The sequence below is a fragment of the Stylophora pistillata genome, chromosome 7 (assembly GCF_964205215.1).
Source record: "Stylophora pistillata chromosome 7, jaStyPist1.2, whole genome shotgun sequence".
NCBI classification, from domain to species: Eukaryota; Metazoa; Cnidaria; class Anthozoa; order Scleractinia; family Pocilloporidae; genus Stylophora; species Stylophora pistillata.
In genome coordinates, this window is record NC_142525.1 from 3,989,293 (window position 1) to 4,007,714 (window position 18,422).

The window sequence follows — 18,422 nt, forward strand, 5'->3', positions numbered from 1 at the left end:
AAACGAATTAAATATTGTAAGAAAATGGCTAGCAGTTGATATTCAAGTGATAATCTTCGGTAGAGAGGAACCTGATAAAAAAAAAATACATAATTTATAAGAAAAATATATCAAGCTTTGTCTAGTTTGGCAGGTGTAATTTATTTTGGTTTTAAAGTGGCTTCCGGACTTAGGAAGTCTTAATAAGTTGCTGAAAAAAGTTCTAACATTGAAAAGCGAACGATCCTCTGAAACAAAACAAGGAAATTTGCCCTTCAAAAGATTTAGGACTTTTCAATGGGCGCGAAGTCAGTGAAACTCATGTTTTTTTTCCATCCATTGATCAAGTTCTTCAAGGCTGGTTTTTGATTTTTCTTTTTTTTCTCTTTCTGATATACAATTCCTTCCGTCGTTTACTAACTACGAGGCAGAAATTTTCAGGTTAAAAGTGAACTGATGTACTTGTTTGCATGAATGACTGACAGGCTTTTCCAGGATCAGAAGAAATAAGCAAGGTAGAAATCAGTGAAAGGTATAGCTATTAGGAGCTCCGTCCGATTATGGAAAATTCGACGATTTTTCACGATTGCTCGCAACAATCCTTCACCGTTTCAACGAGTGCTCTGATCACCATCCTTTCGCTGTCGGGAGTTTGTGGAATTGCAGCGATTTTGTTAAATATCCTGGTCATTTTGGTGATTTTTTACAAACCTGCGCTACGGTCCATGACAAACTATTGGATTGTTTCTCTCGCCGTGGCCGATTTGCTTATTGCGACACTGGGTGTTCCTGTGTGGTGTTTAAAACTCCTTCAAAAGACACGGTTTATTGAGGAAAACGTGCATAACGTGTTTTCGGTTATAGTAGTTTTGACGCTAAGCGCTTCCTCATTGAACCATCTAGCGTTAAGTTATGACCGCTATATTGGTGTGACTGCGCCATTTCAATACCGTAGCAGACTGACACCACGAAAGTGTGGGAAAATTATTGCAGTGATATGGACCTTGTCCCTTTTGGTGGCATTGATATCACTGAAAAACAACTGTAGCATATCAGGAGATGGACATTTTGCCCTCTTTGTGGCAATCTTCGGTATTCCATTGATGTTTATTTGTTATTTCTATATGCGTATCTTCAAGGAAGCCAACAGGCAGAAAAGACTGATAAAAATCCAAGAAACCTGTTCAAATCAGTACCAGCCGTGTTTCCTAAAAGAATACAAAGCCGTCATGACTGTTGCCATGGTGACGGGTTCGTTTGTACTTTGTTGGCTTCCTTGTTTGATCGATTCGGTGATTCACCTTTCAGCGCCAAAAGTTTGGGCTGACACCCAGTTATGGCTCGGCACAACCACCCTGGCTTGTTTTTCTTCGGTGTTAAATCCCATTTTATACTCCGTGCGGATAAAGGCGTTCAGAAGCACGTTCCCAATTACAATAATTTTCCCGAAGGTTAAGCGAAATTCAGTCAGTATTACCCCTCACACTGTTTGACAACTGTAACTGGCGGGCTTCTCTGATGTATACGGTATGCGAGACACTCAGAGGCCAATTTAGTTAAGCCTTCATTTAAATCTCACAACTTGAGAATTGTAGTGAATCTAATCTCCTCTCAGTCGCTGTAATTAAACTTCTTTAGAGCGCCGTACACTTTCCATCCAGAGAACTGAATATTTCATAAGGAAAAAAGAAGTCAATTTCAAAGGAGGGTACTTCCGCACGCAACAGTTACATGACGCGGCACTTTTTGTGATTAAACACTTTCTCGCGCGTCACGAATTTAAAAAAGAAAACCTCAAATCTCATTGTACCTTGCTTGTCTGTAAAATTCATGTGTCACGTACAAGTTTAACATTTTTTTGTGCGTCACGAATTAAAAGCATGTCTGTGAAATTCACGCGTCACGACATAATTCAACCACGGTTCACGAATCAACTCTAAGGAGTGTGGAAGTCGAATAGAGAAACATAAACTAGGGCAATCATCGATCGGGTTTACTAGTGATAAAAGTCGGAAAACACCTGCAAGACATGTACAGGCTGCAATATATGTCAAATGAACATGGTTGCGAACCAATTGTAGTGTGACATTAATTCTTTTAAGAATAATGAAAGTTACTGAGGAGACCAGCATGCGAAATGTTGAAGCTTTAATGGGTCAAACGGAGCAACTTTTAGTGATCTATAGCTTTGGTGAGGGTGTACGGAGAGCATGTGAATTCTTCGCTGAAAACGTCTTAATTGTTTGCTTTTAGTTTTCCTTCGTTATGTCAGAAGCTAAGATTTTATGGCGGGGGCAAACTCATTTCATCACAGGCTTCCTTTAGAATAGGTAGTTTGTGTTAAATATGGGTGAACACTTTCCTATATGATGTAATAAAAATTTGAGTAAATTGCAGCCGGCTGGAAATTTGTCATATATATATATATATATAACTCAAACTTAACTTTAAAGGTAAATTTATAGCAATGTCTAAGAATTTGTCCGAAATGTAAATAGTTGTCTATTAACTCAGGAAAATAATTCGTTTTCGAAGAATAGTTTATCAGTTTTTCTCTTTATCTTTTTGCTAAAGCTTTTACTTTTTTTTAAACCTACTTGGTTGTGTGTGTTATCCTCTAAACGAATTACCTATTAAAAGACACAAAACAGCGTGAATTTATAAAAGCATGACTATTTTAGGCTTTAGGTTACAAGGATCGCCAAATCGCCACAAGGGTGATTTGACAAAGTTCAGTGTTTGTTGCCTAGTTAAAGAGCTATCGCCCTCAAATTTGGCGAAAATAGCAAAGCAGTGGATAAAAGCAAAACGCCAGCGATAGAAAGCGAAGATAGGACGAGGTTACGAGAAAACTTTTTTTGTAATGTCAATGGTTTACAACTGTCATTTTTCAAAAGAACTGCCATTTCCATCTGCATACTTGAGGCCACTTTCAAAGCATCTTGAGTTGCAAGCAGTTACTTTAGCCGGCCCATTCCCACAGCAAAATCCGAACCACACCGAGTAAGACTCAAATTTCCCAGGCTCCTTGGCACGACTTCTGTGAACTCAAACCAATTCGCTCAGTTCCCGTCAAAGTGATTAATGGTGTACAGATAATGTCAGTATTATTTCTTTCGCCTTTTAGTTTGTTTTTCTTTGGATCGGAAATGTCTCTTCGCCTGAAAAATACAAACAGAGTGATAACAGTGTTACTGTAGATTCTATATTATAATTGTCGTTGATCAAAGTAAGACCTCAAGTAAGGGCGCGTAACGAATCGACCCAAGCTTCCCTCCCTCAGGTTTTAAAAGCTCTACAGTAACTCCAGAAATGCGGTCTGAAAGACCGGCCCAAAATGCAAGAGACAGACCCGACAAATCAAGGGTAACTTTCTCAAGACGCACAACCCAAAGGCGTGCACCTTTAAAATTGCTCCTAATTTCACAATGATCCCTTGCCCTGGCTTTCAAGATCATACGCGAAGAGGTAAGGGATAAATTTTCCTATCTACCATTTTTAGCAAGTATTGGGCTTCGCCGCACGCGCTGCGAACTCCGCTATGAGACCTATAATTAAGGATATGTGATCTCCAACACGAGAGACATGGGAAGTGCGGGGCACCCATGAAAAAAGAATTTTAAGACCTTTTAACCAGTTTTAAAAATAAAAAGAGGGAAGCCCCAACCTGTTCACTTGTTTGCCCCACTTTCGGAATATCACCCTCCAGGTTAGCAATGTTCACGTTGGCGCCGTGTTCAATAAGTAATTTCACCATCGGCTCCATGTCCCGGCCGCTAGCCGTGTGAAGCGGAGTGTTTCCCGCGAACGTCACTTTATTGACATCAGCTCCACGTGATATCAAGTACTCTGCCACGTGATGTTTTCCAGCCTCCACTGCGTGATGCAAAGCTGTGCGACCACTGTTGGAATCCTTTGGAACATGAAGAGTTATCAGTTATCAAGTGTTAATGTTTTACTCCTTTTACTTTACGTCAATCTCAACCACCACGATGCCGATGAAAGCTCAAAATAGAGAAAGATTAAGGTTGTTCCGTGGCATCGCATTGCGCATCCTCACTGCGCATAATTTCACACGTAACTAGAGAGCGCACATTACAAAATGGCGGCTTTTTCTCCATGGTCGGAGCTTACCACAGAGGTAACCAATTTCTGGTAAACGAGCGCGGTGACCTTTATTTTTTTAAACCTTTTTTTATTGAGCAATGACTTTCTTTCTAATGAAAACCAAATGTCTGATAGGAAAGGGAGAAATTTTCGGAAACGCTTATTTACCAAGTACTCAATAGTGTAATGGTCATGATATTAAAGGAACTATGTAGTTATCTACAAGGTACTGCTTTTCCTAAATAAGCACTTTTTTATTTCAAAATTTACTTTCCTCGGTGACGAGTGGAGCATACAGAGGTTTTGCGGCTATTCGAGATAAGTGGAGGTGCATAACTGCCGCTCAGATCGAAGAGAAACCGGAACCCAAATAGAAAAAAAAAAAAAAAAAAAAAAAAATAGAAAAACAGAAAACCTCATCGGATACCAAATCAGGACTTATAAAACTATTTGTACAAAATGCAATTCATGTCGCAGCCTGAAAACAACACTAACTCTATATCGCTCTTAATCATTAATTACTGATGTGATCGTTTTACCATTTTAATACTTTTGGGACCACAGTAATTGGCTATCGCTGTTGTGGTTGCCTGCCCGTTATTTTTATTGCTATTTTATTTTATCCGGCTGTGTTATAGGTTATATGTATTGTTGGCAAAGCTAATAAAATAAAATAAAACAAAATAAATCCGAAAACCTATTAGTATGTTTGACGAAAACAAAATGCTAAAGAAGGGAAAATCCGCAAACCGCCATGAACACAAAACCCGAAAAACCGAAGCTTTTGGGCACCAAAACCGAAAACCGATCTGAAAAATAACCAAAACCGCAAAGCGAAAATCCCAATGCCCCCCTCATAATAGCGTTCAGTCTGTTAGTCTCATCGTCTCTTGTTATTAGAAACTATGAATTAAGGGAAGAGCTACGAATGGATAAATAACCTGATCGTTAATTTCTGCTCCCATGTCAAGAATTGTTTCCACAAGTTGTTTGTTCCCACGCAAAGTCGCTACATGAAGAGCTGAAAATCCTGCAAAAGGAAAAAACCACCTTATTTCTTGGAAAAATACGACCTTGTTTGGTTTGGTAAAATCACGTTTAAGTCAACTCAAGATAATCTTGTTATTTTTTTTATTTACTTTTTATTCTTTACTTGCAATTATCTTCAGTTTTGCACGACAGTACGCTAACACCCCACAAACCGTTAGCTTTAATCAAAGCTTTTATTCGAGAATAATAAAAAATAAGGCAATTTAGCTTAAAATCCAGTATTAGCAAACGCTTAGACAGCCAGGAAATTTCTTCATTTATTGAAGAAAATAGAAACAGCTACACGACAACGCGCCAATTCCGTTCCGCTTCGCATACTTCTGTCATGCACTCTCCGAAAAAAATATCCGCGAAATTCGCCCGCACTGAGATAATAATTTGGCGTTTTGGATAATAAATAACATATTAGACGTTTTGTTGTGTGGTGTCGCTGAGTATTTTTACTCGTTATTTGTATTTTGACACGCCCTACGGGCTCGTTAAAATACGGCACAACTCGTAAAAATACTCAGCGATATTACACAACAAAACGTCTGATAAGATATATTTATTCTTTAGCCGCTTGTGGCTCTTTGTGGTACTCTCTTCATGTGCTTACCTTGGAAATTTTTCAGATCCAGTCTGATTTGCAAGTGGCATCTATGTGTGACGTCACGGATAGCAAAGACAGAATTGATGTCACCATTCTGACAGGCCAAGTGAAGGGCGGTCTGTCCGTGCCTGTCCATCAAATTAACATCTGCCCCGCCCTCTACCAGCTTCTCAACCAGATATTTTTGATGAGTAATCACAGCAAGATGTAACGGCGTCTGAAAAAAAAAAAATAATAATAATCACAGCCTATCTATTACTTGCCACGTTGTAGTTGAAGGTCTTTTGCTGTTAGCAGCTCTTTCTGTTAGGGAAATTATATTTCCGTTTGAATACGTTAGTTTATCTTCTTGGGTTGAAAATATCGATCTTTCACCGCGACTCGTTCTCTTCGTACACTCGTGAGAGATATTGGGGAGTTACAGAAAACCATGACGGCAACGGCAATGGGAACGTCACTAAACAAAAGGTTTAATGAGCAGAACAATGACTGTGCACGTACGTTATAAATCTTTGTAAATTTCTTTGCGTCCTCTACGAAACAACAACGTGAAATGACCAAACTTCGCGTTGACAGGAGAACGTGAATGACTTCGGCTATTTTTCTTTTTTTTTTCTAATTCTAATTTAACGCTGAGTTCCATATTCAGTTTAGAGATAGTTTAGACAATGAGATTCGCCCGCACTGAAAAAACAATTTGACGTGTTGGATAATAAATCTTTTCTTAGACGTTTTGTTGTGTAGTATCGCTGTATATTTACCACACTCGGTCAAAATAGCTTGATATGGCCTTGGTCTCTTATCTACTCGTTAAAAAGCTTAGTGAATATCACGCCATATTGACCTCAAAGTCAGTCAATATTACAAATATATATTAGGTTTACATGCAACGTGTCATGCACGCCGCCGTTATCGACAACAATCTATGAGGATGAAAGGGACTAAAGATGTAGTTCTTTCACACGCTCCCCCACTTTCCTTCCTACTCTTGTCAGGTTAATTTTTACAGCTTTCCGTCTCTTCTTCTAATCAAAGAACTACGTACTTGTCTAAGCTTGTTGAAAATGTCAACTCCTTTTAACTTCATTCTCTCGATGAAAAATTGACTCAGTGGTTGGTCACCCTGTACAACAGCAATGTGTAAGAACCTGTGGAGAACAGAGGAAAGAATCTTTTACACAAGCTCTCTCTTACGACAAGGTCGGTGAAAGATAAAAATAGAGTGTGAGTTCAAAAGATGCCAAAAGATACGATTCTACTTCCGCATGTCTTTTCACCTTGAGGGCATAATGAAATTGGGGCATGTCTTAAAAATAAGACCTGAACTTTTGCCCTCCCTTATCAAATATTTAATGTCGGCAGCTAGGACGATTTAGGTAAAGATCAAGAAAAATAGTTATAATTAATTTTTCATTCCATTGCTTTGTGAAGCTCTCCTTTGTCTTTAGTGTTAGAAACTCCAGATCTAATTTAAGACCGCCCATCTCGAAACCATACAAAACACACATTCTGAAGTTTGCATGGTTTACCGAGTGACCGAAGTCTTTATATCAGTAAATTACGCAACCAAAGGCTAGATATACCATAACAATCTAATTGTTTTTGTACAATAGTGTTTCCCGTCCATCCATGAAGTGTTGAGGAGCAATTTCCTTATAGCAACCAATCAACTTTGTCTTCTAGAAACCAAAATAGATCAAAGGAAACCACTAAAACGTGTTTTCTTTGAGTGCGTCCTTCGGTTAATTTCACGATGTCTACCCGAGTATGAGGAATGTACGCTATTCTTAACTTCCGCGAGCTTGAATTAAAATGAAAACTAAAATGATACTTTTTGTGCGAGATATCGATTGATTTTTGGGTACATTTAAGACTTGAATGGTAAATCTTTCGTTTTATTTGCGAATCGCACTTTCTTACTCGGATCGAAACTACATTTCTTTTTTTGACGTATCTCTGTGTTTATAGAATTCTATCAAAGCGAAATGTGCTGACGTAAGCGTATTTTTTGAGCCATTCAGTGTCGACATTTACTGGTATATGTTGTGGATTTCGAATGTTAAGCCAGAATAAAGTTGCCAAGGTGCCTAGCACCTTATCGACACAAAGTGTCAGAGCACCTTCCGTATGGAATTTCGTTAAGGCGTAGAGTTTTTGACGGTTTAAATTTGAACATTCAAACCGAACATCAATTAATGCTGGATATCAAAATATTGCCAGGGATGTGTTGTGTTACTGGTACGGAATATGATGTGCTCTTTAGGACGTACACCAAATTGAAATGTCTAGGTATTCGAATGTCTAGAATCTAAGAGGCGTGTTTTAATGACTTTATATGGTATTTATTCCCTGGATAGCTGTTTTCAAACGTATCTCCTGTGAGAAGGCGCTTCTATCCGCAATATTGTTTCACGACGAGCTGTATCAGCTGAATGAAAAAGAAATTGAAATACAGACATTTTTTCGACTTACGTATCTCCATCGTCATCTTGGGCAAAGAGATCAGGCATGGGGGATGTTTCCGCCACAGTCCGTACACAATCGTTTGATTGCACCAAGGTATGTGGTGTAGTTGAAGTGGTATTTGGAAGTGACGAATCCGCGACCTCTCCCCTAACCACGGCTGACGTGGACAAACCAGACAAAACTGTTGAAGAAGAAGATGCTTTTACACCCACGATGTTTGCTTCATCGTGTTCAGTAGCCTCTTTTCTGGAATTATCTGAACTTCCCTGTATTCTTGGAATGTCGTCGGATAGGGACGGAGGTTTGTCGAGCTCCGAATCTGCTCCGACTCCACGAAGATCTGTCACGCAAGGTAGGATAGCAGCGAATGGTTTGTCTTCACCAACGACGATAAGGCGCCCTTTATCTGATGGATCTAAAACAGATTCTTTTTCCGTTGATACAGATCCATGCCGACGCTTTCGACTTTCTCCTAAGAGAATCGAAACATTTTAACACTTTCTAGTCATGATATTTGAAATATTTGCGATTTTTATGATGACATACATTCCGACAAAGCAATTACATAAAGAGCTTGCGGTCAAACTCAACTTACCCGACATGAGAACCCGTATGAAATGTCCCTTGAATTCTCCAGACCAGCATTTCAATCTTTAGCCAAAGATTCTTTTTAAATTCTTGCTAAAAATCTGGAAAAACATGTTTCATTAATTGACGAAGAGCCAAGCAAAACGCATGCAATCGGTGGGCAAACCATGTGATGCAAATACTTTGGTTGTACGATTGTTGATTGGGCGATAATGAGGGGGTTTCCCCATGACCGAACTTTCCTTAAAGAAATCTCTGCCCAGGCCGCGTTCAACAACAGATATAATCTTCGGCGTATATGTTTGTTCTATATTGCCTTTGGCAGAATGGGGTGTAGTTTGATGGATCTTTGTGAACAGTTTCAGCAAGTCATCATCGCCATGTTTTGTAGCATAGTGTAGAGGCAAAGTCCATTCCTTGAAACATGTATATTTATTGCGTCAGGACCCTCAAAACGCTGTCTCAAATGAATTTCCGTTTGAATCGATGTCCTGGGTGTTTTAGCATACTTTGACTTTGTTTGATTAGCTTCAAGCAATGGCTTTTTTTATTAAAATTTATAGATACGTTGTTACTCTTGTTGTTCCATAGATCAAATCATCATTTCTACCATGACTACCATCCTTGTTGCTGGGATAATTTTTTTTATCGTCCATAAAAGAAGCACGAAAAGCTCTACAGAGCTAACACGACAATAATTTCAAATACGCAATGCACAGTCAAGAAGTTCTGTCCGCCAAGTGTATCGAACATTCTAGATATCGTATACATCGACACCATTTCGATTTGAGGTTATTTATTTTTAACTTTTTTTTGCTTAAGCAAAGTTACACTGTGGCGTGACTGTCACGCTTACAGTCTACTCTCTGCTCCCCAAAACGAGTCGAATAGAAAATGGCGCCCTAATCGTTACCTTTTTCTCGAGATTATATTGTTTGAAATCAAATCGGAAATGATCGGTAAGACTATTTTGTTAAATGGAAATTTTTTTATTTTTCAAATTTGTTGTACCAAGGATTTCGCACATTTCTAAAGCGAAACAAATCGCTTGTCGTACTATCACAGACTCGACATGTTTTATTCAGTTTATTCATAGTTAGTTTTATTGTCCTTTCATGTTGTCCGTCAAAGCCTCGCTAGGCAAGATCCTTGTTCATGATGAAATACGATTCGAAATACTATTCAAAGAAATGTTTTTGTGGAGTTTAAATACTTAACAATTTTGTCACTCGTAAGACATTTCTTTGAATCGATATGCTTCGTTTTAGCCTCACACGTTAATAAGACTTAACATTTTGTTCCTTCACAAATGCAGGATTACTTTCAACGCGTTGGTTTACATGCAAAACGGCGATGATCAATTTACGAATTGCGTGATTATAGAAATGGAGAAGCAGAGTGAGATTTCTGTTATCAACTCACCTTGTAATACCATCAACTTCATCTTCGAATTCACCGAAGCTGAGCCTCAACTAGTCACTAAGAATGAAGAAAGAAGCCGGCAAGAAGGAACTGGTAACCAGATTGTCCAGGTGGTCTTTCGTTCATCTCTGTTAGACGAGAAATCATCAAGAGAGGGGTCTGGATCCCCGAGTAGTGATATTGTTACACATCAAACAAAATCAAGCAATGTTGTTGGAAAAATAAACGATTTTTGGTTGGAAGAAATTCTCAAGAATCAAGTTCAATAGAAGCATCAATTTTTAATGCAGAGCAGCCATCAACTACAATTCCACCTCAGGCATTGATTTCAAATTAAAAAAAACATAAGTACTGAGTATGCTTCATTCATCAACATCAAATTCACTTCCAAAAGCAACTTTAAGTAGAAACCTCACACCATCAACAACAACAACAATGAGTTTTCCAGACGGTGTAGTGGTAGCAAGACCTCAAAACTTCCAAATTCAAAGGGGAGATAATTGTAGAAAAAAAGTTTCTGAAAAGAGACAGCCAAGAGAACCTACTGTAATAAAAACTGTACCAAATAATCAACAATCAACAATGGAGTTTCCAAATGGTGTAGTGGTAGCAAGACCTCCGACCTTCCAAATTCAAAGGCAGGATATTTGTGAAGAGAAAATATCTTACAAGAGACAGCCAAGAGAACCTGCTGTCATAAAAACTGTCCCAAATAATCAACAATCAACAGTGAATTTTCCAAATGGCATAGTGGTAGCAAGACCTCTTAACTTCCAAATTCAAAGGCAAGATATTTGTGAAGAGAAAATATCTTACAAGAGACAGCCGAGAGAACCTGCTGTCGTAAAAACTGTCCCAAATAATCAACAATCAACAGTGAATTTTCCAAATGGCATAGTGGTAGCAAGACCTCTTAACTTCCAAATTCAAAGGCAAGATATTTGTGAAGAGAAAATATCTTACAAGAGACAGCCGAGAGAACCTGCTGAAGTAAAAACTGTCCCAAATAATCAACAATCAAGGGTGAATTTTCCAAATGGCATAGTGGTAGCAAAACCTCTAAACTTTCAAATTCAAAGGCAAGATATTTGCGAAGGTAAAATTTCTTACAAGAGACAGCCAAGAATTCTTACCGTAGTAAAAACTGTCCCAAATAATCAACAATCAGTAATGAATTTTCCAAATGGTACAGTAGTTGCAAGACCTCTAAACTTCCAAATTCAAAGGCAAGATATTTGTGAAAAGAAAATTTCTGACAAGAGACAGCCAAGAGAACCTACTGTTAAAACTGTCCCAAATAATCAACAATCAACAATGAATTTTCCAAATGGCATACTGGTAGCAAGACCTCTAAACTTCCAAATTAAAAGGCAAGATATTGTGAAGAGAAAATATCTTACAAGAGACAGCTGAGAGAACCTGCTGAAGTAAAAACTGTCCCAAATAATCAACAATCAAGAGTGAATATTCCAAATGGCATAGTAGCAAGACCTCTTAACTTCCAAATTCAAAGGTAAGATATTTATGAAGGTAAAATTTCTTACAAGAGACAGCCAAGAGAACCTACTTTAGTAAAAACTGTCCCAAATAATCAACAATCAGTAATGAATTTTCCAAATGGCACAGTGGTAGCAAGACCTCTAAACTTCCAAATTCAAAGGCAAGATATTTGTGAAGAGAAAATTTCTGACAAGAGACAGTCAAGAGAACCTACTGTAGTAAAAACTGTACCAAATAATCAATAATAAATTTTCCAAATGGTGTAGTGGTAGCAAGACCTCTAAACTTCCAAATTCAAAGGCAAGATATTTGTGAAGGTAAAATTTCTTACAAGAGACAGCCAAGAGAACCGATTGTGATAAAAACTGTCCCAAATAATACAATAACCGTGAAACCTTTGTTTGTGAAGAGAACATTTCCAAAAAGAGACAGCGACAAGGACCAGTGGAGGCAAAAACAGTTGCAAGCAGCAACAGCCATGAAACCATTGAAGCCACAAGTAGCCAGTGCAGTCAGATGGCCAGTTCAACGAAACTGGCTCTTTTGAACTTTTTTGAAAAAGAAATCCCCAAGTAGTAGTGTAGTGGAAGATGTCGAAAATGAAAGAATTTATTCTGATCCTGGGGAACAAACTGTTTCAGCTGTTCGAAAAGAGAGAAGTGATTTTGAAAGAGAAGGATCTTGCTCTGATAAGATGCACAATAGGCCATTTTACAGTTGTGTACTTAGTTGCCAAGCCTTTGATTCAGCGTGAGGCTGAAGGTGACCTTATTGTGATAGAGACCTGTATCTACTTAGCATGATAACAAAGTGATTTACATTTGAAAGGCAGCAAGGTTTGTATCATAACAAGGTCAACCCTAGCCTCACTCCCATTCAAAGGCCTGGCAACCAAGCACACAACTGTAAAATGGACTATTGCGAGAATGAAGAGGAACAGATATCCATTGGTACAATTCACCAAGAAATAGTTTCCACTGTGGAATTCAGTAACACAAACCTTGCACAAGATGATTAGGATGCCGATAAGACGCCACGTGAACAGGGTAGTTGGATTGAAGCACAAAGTGACAGTGCTAATCAGTTAGACGTTGTGATATTGAATGCAGAAAATAATGAAGCATGTGGGGAAGAGGACAGCAATGCTCAATTTTTACCAAAAGGTTAGAACTTTATTGATGTACTATTCAGTTGATAGGTCTGTTACTTGTTCTGATGCTATGCTGATTTGACTCCGACCCCAGTCTTATACATGAACTTTCAACCTCTCCAAGAGGGTTTTCAGGGGGGGAGGGGGAGTGTTTGATAGTCTGCTATCTCCCCCCCCCACACACACACACACACACACACAAACACACACACAGACACACACACACACACACACACACACACACACACACATGCATGCACGAACAATACCAGACATACTTACTTTAAACATGTGCCCCTGGTAAAGGAAAAGGTTTGTGGCAAAAGGCAATTTTGTGCCATGTACTCAGGTGGCCTTGGATAGGCCAAGCTACGCATGTTTCAATTTATAAGGGGCCGACCATTAAACTCTTGAGGGGGGGTGGGTGATTTTGAAAAAAAATTTCCTGCAAGCGCTTGTTGGAAGAAAAAAATTGCATGCAGCCCAAATGTAACAGAAGAAAAAGGGCATTTTGAATGGAAAAAAATATCCTGCACAGCAGATTGCAAGAAAAAAAGTTCTTGATGACCAGAAATCACCCATTCCCCCCCTCAAAAGTTAAATGGTCCGCCCCTAAGCTTTAATTTCATCTTTTAGAGGTAGATGACGCTACTACTGATGTAGTGCTCTGTGAGGAATCAGCTTCTGTTATTCAGGAAATAGATGTTGTGGTCCATCCATCTATTCTGCAACCAACAGAAAAGAGCAAAAATATCAAGAAAATAGGGAAACAACAAGGAGTAGGTAACTTAAAATATATTTGTTTACTGGTTGCAAGGAGGGCACTTTGTACGGCTCCTTTTAGGGGTTGTAAAGGAATGTTAGAAAATAATGAACTGATCAATGGGGTTTCTGGAATTTCTGAAGAAAAAGAGAGTTTTCTGAAGCAATAAGGTTGTTTTTATGCCTAGAGACTTCTCAAATTGACATAGTTTATTTTTGCCGGTTTCTCTGCAGAATTTTTGTCATGTATCCCAGAACCCCTTAGCTCCCATGAGTGACCAACACAGATTTTCTCCTAACAATGGCAATACAATATCAAGCAGACAAGTGGTGAGTATTAAGAAAAAACATCAACAAGGGGATTATTATAAGATCTAATACCAAATTCTCCTGAATAACATTGTGAGAATTGTATCACAGATGGTAAGGAGAATTTCTGATGAAATCTTGGAGGTAAAAGGTGAAGAATCACCACCAGTCGTACTTATCAGTTATCTGAGCGGGATGTTACCATCTTGTAAAATAATTCCAGATTTGTGTGATGGTGTGCAATCACTATTCAATTTGATTAACTTCACAGGCGTCAAAAAAAGGAGGAAGAGCAAACCTCGGGAGTGCAAAGAATGTGGAAAAATTCTGGCATCAACTACAACATACCTGGAACACATGAATATACACTATGATCGAAGACCATACAAGTGCGGTGAATGCGGCAAGTCTTTTCGCCAGCGATACCACATTGATCAGCATAAAATTGTCCATACAGGGAATAAACCCTTTGTTTGTCAATGACTGCGATAGAGCTTTCGCCAGGAACTACAACCTGAGAGATCACCAGCGAATCCATACAGGAGAAAAGCCGTGCAAGTGTGGTCATTGCGACAAGACGTTTCGTCGTCGACGCGGTTTGAGAGAACATGAAACAAATGTACTCCGTCTTCTTTCGCCGCGTAATGAGCTTGGGACACTGAAAGAGATAAAGGTTTATTCATGTAAGATTTGTGTCAAGACGTAAGTAAGTAAGTAAGTAAGTAAGTAATTTATTTATCCACATTTCACAATTGAGTATAACTCGTTTTAACGTGAACGTGCCAGGTTAAAATAATATCTATAACAAGCTAGACAATGATGATAATAATAGCAATAAAAAGGAACTATAAAATCATATGGAAATCATGATGCATATATAGGAAATAAATAGGAATCAATAAGACTAAGAGGGAACAAGCTAGGGATAAAATAAACTATGTACAAAAGTTGCATTCACACTCCACACTGGTAGTCAAGTTGACCTCGTCCAGCATTGATTTAAAAATATTAAGAGAAGGAGCTCTTCTTGCATAGTCAGGTAGATTATTCCATAATCTTGTAGTGACGTATTGATATGACCTATGCATGAATCTGCTAGAATAAGTAGGCTGATCAAGCTTGCAGAAGCCTGTGAGGTCATATTTATTATTATGAAATAAAAACATCTCCCTAATGTTATTCGGCCCCATGTTCTATAAGCATTTATAAAAAAGGCAGAGACCTATCATATAGATAAGAACGAATAAGGTTCACTGCGCTTTCTACCCATAAGGAAAGTCATTCTGCTATCGCACGATATAAATGTCCAAAATGCAAGAAAGGTTTTAAGGATAACAGTTTATTGTAGAATCACGTGAAAACCCATTCGAAGGAGAGAGAAGCCATTTGAGTGTGATATTTGTGGGCAAAGGTTGAAACAGCGAGGAAATCTTAAACGACACATTTTGACCCAACATGAACCAGAAGAGGCCGAAGAATGTCTGAAAACCAGCAAAGAGATCGAATACCTCCGTCCGAAGAAAACTGGCTGAAGTAATTTGGTCAGAGTTCGTCCTATTTAGACGGCATACATTTATAATTATTCTTATTAGTTATGCTTGGAGGAAGCCAGATCTGTCCAGTAAGAATGTTACTTTGATGAAATATTTAAAAAGGATTTGTCAGAGCTGATTGCATTTAACAAAGTTTTTGGAAAGAAGCCACTTCTAGTTATTTGTGTTTAAGACGTTTATGCCATGAAATCACTATAAACAAGGATCTATTGTAGCGTTTGTTCTGAATTGTAATCTTTCACAATTTGTGCCAATTTGAACGCTTTCGAAAACTGAAGAAGGATATAATCCTTTGAAAAATGGCATTTGTGTGTCGCATGACGCGAGCAAACTGACTTTTTTTTTTTACTTTAAGTTATTTTCGCCCAAACAATAAAAGAAAAATCAAAATGACAAAAGTGAGAAAATTTTGGGTTTGCCGAGGGAAAATCAAGAACACGTTTGCGTTCGCATGTTTTTAATGCTGCGATTAATTATCGCATCTTCTTTTCACTTGATTGAAAATAGAAGTTGGGGTTAAAAAATATCTTTTTTTATACTTGGTCACGACGCAACGCTAACCCTCTTACAGTAGATTTGTAAAGGGTAAAGGTAAAGGTCTTTATTTTTCTAAACAACATACGTGTTTAGTTACAATTTTTTAAGGTTGAAATCAAGCAGGCGCCTCTGGCAGCCGTGTTTAATCCGTAGCGATTTCACCTACCCACCCAACCCACCCCAGGGAGGACATCCATCACACAGTATAAATCTCGTGCGTGGGAAATTAACGTCTCCTACCCCAACCCTGCAGGAGACGGGACCTCCATTTATTCGTCCCTATCCGAGAAGACTAGAATATCTAACCATTTCTTGATGTTAAAGAAAGGAAGCATATTCTTCTCAATTAATTTTAAGACCCTGAGTGTTGGTCCGGCCGGTATTGAACTCTCGACCTCCCGCACAGCAGTCTGGCGCTCTGCCAATTTAGCTAACCAGGCGGCGAAGTGCTAAGGAACTGGGGAGATTGGTTGTTATATCGAGGGTTCATTATGTCGAGGTTCTGTGTGGAGGGGGGCGGGAGCCCGGGAGAACAAGGGGCGGGAGAGTGAGGGAAGCGGGAGAACAAGGGGCGGGAAGCGGTATCTACATGAGGGCGGGAACCGGGAGCAGATTGTTTGATAGTTATTCGATAGTTTGTTGTTTATTACTGGGTATTACTCAGTCATAAACACTTATCTAACAAGGTTTTGACATTTCCAGTTAACTTCTACCAATGCTTAAAAACATTTTCGGAGGCAAGAAAACGTAAATTTGTACCCGGGCTGGAAAAACAACATTACTTCCGGTAAATTGTGAATCCCTTCAACTTGATTACGTCATTGGTCATGAGATAGCATGACATGTACAGTGTCTGGTAAGTTGTAGCTGTCGAAAATCTCCAACAAAGAAAGTGATTAATCAGGTACTAACTATAGAAACGATGTAGAGCCCGTACCCTTGCCTGGGTATGATCACAAGACGAATCAGTCATCACATACTGGAATTAACGCAGTCAAATGCAAATCCAACTTTTTCTCTTTATTCATTTCACGTGCGATAGACGCAAATGATTTCTTTGGTACTAAACATGTCATAATAGATGAAAGCTGTTTTCTCTTCGAAACACCTAGCGAAGAAGCAAAATGCAAGAAAAGTGACGTTATTTGTGAAACTGGTGAAGATTCGATACGATTATTCAACGGTCGTTTAGGGCTAACTGAAGAAAGATTTTGCCAGATCCTTTCAGACTGCCAAGGGGAATGTGATTTAGAAACAAATGAAACTGAAGAAAATCAAGAATGTTATCTTGACTCGAGGGAAGAAGAGGCTCTAACCAAAATTTGGAGTAGGAAGAGGTCAGTGCGGCCTCCCCGGCGCATGGAAGACTTTTTCTAACCGCAAAGGTTAAAACCCATCGAACAAATCTGATAATCGGTCGAACAAGACCGTTCAATCATGCTTCACTAGCAATTAAACTGAAGGCTCAAAATGCAAACGGTTCATGTCACTACAGCAGCGCCGTAGTAAGGATATGAGCATTTGTGGTCAGCGGTTACACTACCTTTTTTTTTTGTGAACTCGTGCTAGTTAACGCCAAGTTGTTATCCTGACACGTTAGTCAGATCCATGAAATCCTTCGCCCATCCGTGTATTTTAAGGCGACTAAGTTGTTATCTCAAGAAGATTTGCTACTTCTAAGCCAGATCCCAGGATTAACATTTCTCTTTTTCTTGCGAATAACAACGAAACTCCTTCAAATGCGAGTTGACTTTCGAGGGCACCCACAGTTCAGCAATTGATGTTGTAACCACTAATACTTAGTTCTAATTACGTCAATAAGGGAAAGCAAGCACGAATACAGAAGAAGCAAACTCTAAACGTTACGTCTACTTCTTGATTTTTTCATTTGATTTTGAATCGGTAATTGCTCACATAATGAGCTGAGACTTTCGTCTCTACGATGAGGTCGGTTCTGTCATCGTGTACCAGTTCATAAGAGCCGATACAAAAGACCGAACAATACACGACAGCTAACCAATGACTCCTAAACAAAGACAGAACAATGGTAATTCTCTTGTGAACCGGTACACCAGAACAGAACCGACGAGATCAGTGTCAATAGCGACGATCAAACTGTGATAACCCGGTTAGTAAAACTTAGTTCAGTAAGAAAACTGACCAGTAGTGGCTTTCATCGGGAACTAATGATCCCTAGACAAAACAAAGGCCAGCCGAAATGAACATGAATATTAACTTTTAGCTCTGTTTGAAAGTTAAACCCGGGTTTCTCATCCTCTTGATTAACCTGAAGACAGGAGCAACATCGTGAATGGGGGGCGGGAGTCGGGAGGCAAGGGAGCACACACGTACGGGAGGCGGGAGAGCATGGTACGGGACGCGGGAGACTCCGGCCCCCCTGGCCCCC

General features: G+C 39.0%; 2 protein-coding genes and 1 pseudogene across 4 annotated transcripts; 2 read left to right on the plus strand and 1 right to left on the minus strand.

Annotated features, from left to right (window-relative positions):
* The first annotated feature begins 165 nt into the window (after positions 1 to 165).
* On the plus strand, positions 166 to 2,378 carry LOC111339114 (histamine H2 receptor-like). Its single transcript, XM_022945700.2, has one exon. The coding sequence runs from the start codon at positions 540 to 542 to the stop codon at positions 1,470 to 1,472; it is 933 nt and encodes a 310-aa protein (XP_022801435.2). The 5' UTR covers positions 166 to 539; the 3' UTR covers positions 1,473 to 2,378.
* On the minus strand, positions 2,111 to 10,250 carry LOC111339113 (uncharacterized). 2 transcript variants are annotated; one of them, XM_022945698.2, is made up of 8 exons: positions 10,205 to 10,250; positions 8,790 to 8,883; positions 8,201 to 8,666; positions 6,774 to 6,876; positions 5,735 to 5,945; positions 5,028 to 5,116; positions 3,647 to 3,892; positions 2,111 to 3,140 (listed from the first exon to the last, which is right to left on the minus strand). In XM_022945698.2, exons 2-8 carry the CDS (start codon positions 8,794 to 8,796, stop codon positions 3,087 to 3,089), a joined length of 1,176 nt encoding a protein of 391 aa, XP_022801433.2. In that variant the 5' UTR covers positions 8,797 to 8,883; positions 10,205 to 10,250; the 3' UTR covers positions 2,111 to 3,086. The 2 variants fall into 2 exon arrangements, with proteins under 2 accessions (XP_022801433.2, XP_022801432.2); XM_022945697.2 differs by lacking the exon at positions 10,205 to 10,250 and having other exon boundaries at positions 8,790 to 8,937.
* Positions 9,112 to 16,004, plus strand: LOC111339096 (uncharacterized; annotated as a pseudogene). Its single transcript, XR_015989809.1, has 7 exons — positions 9,112 to 9,741; positions 10,098 to 11,066; positions 12,084 to 12,381; positions 12,598 to 12,867; positions 13,491 to 13,637; positions 14,197 to 14,627; positions 15,174 to 16,004. The product of XR_015989809.1 is annotated as an uncharacterized LOC111339096 (transcript).
* The last annotated feature ends 2,418 nt before the right edge of the window (positions 16,005 to 18,422 follow it).

Coding starts and splice junctions, on each gene's coding strand:
- LOC111339114 (XM_022945700.2), top strand. CDS start 540: ATGGAAAATTCGACGATTTTTCACGATTGCTCGCAACAATCCTTCACC.
- LOC111339113 (XM_022945698.2), bottom strand. Junction 5,946..6,773: donor TTTTCAACAAGCTTAGACAA/GTACGTAGTTCT, acceptor TTTTTTTTTCAG/ACGCCGTTACATCTTGCTGT. Junction 3,141..3,646: donor TGGGGCAAACAAGTGAACAG/GTTGGGGCTTCC, acceptor TGTATTTTTCAG/GCGAAGAGACATTTCCGATC.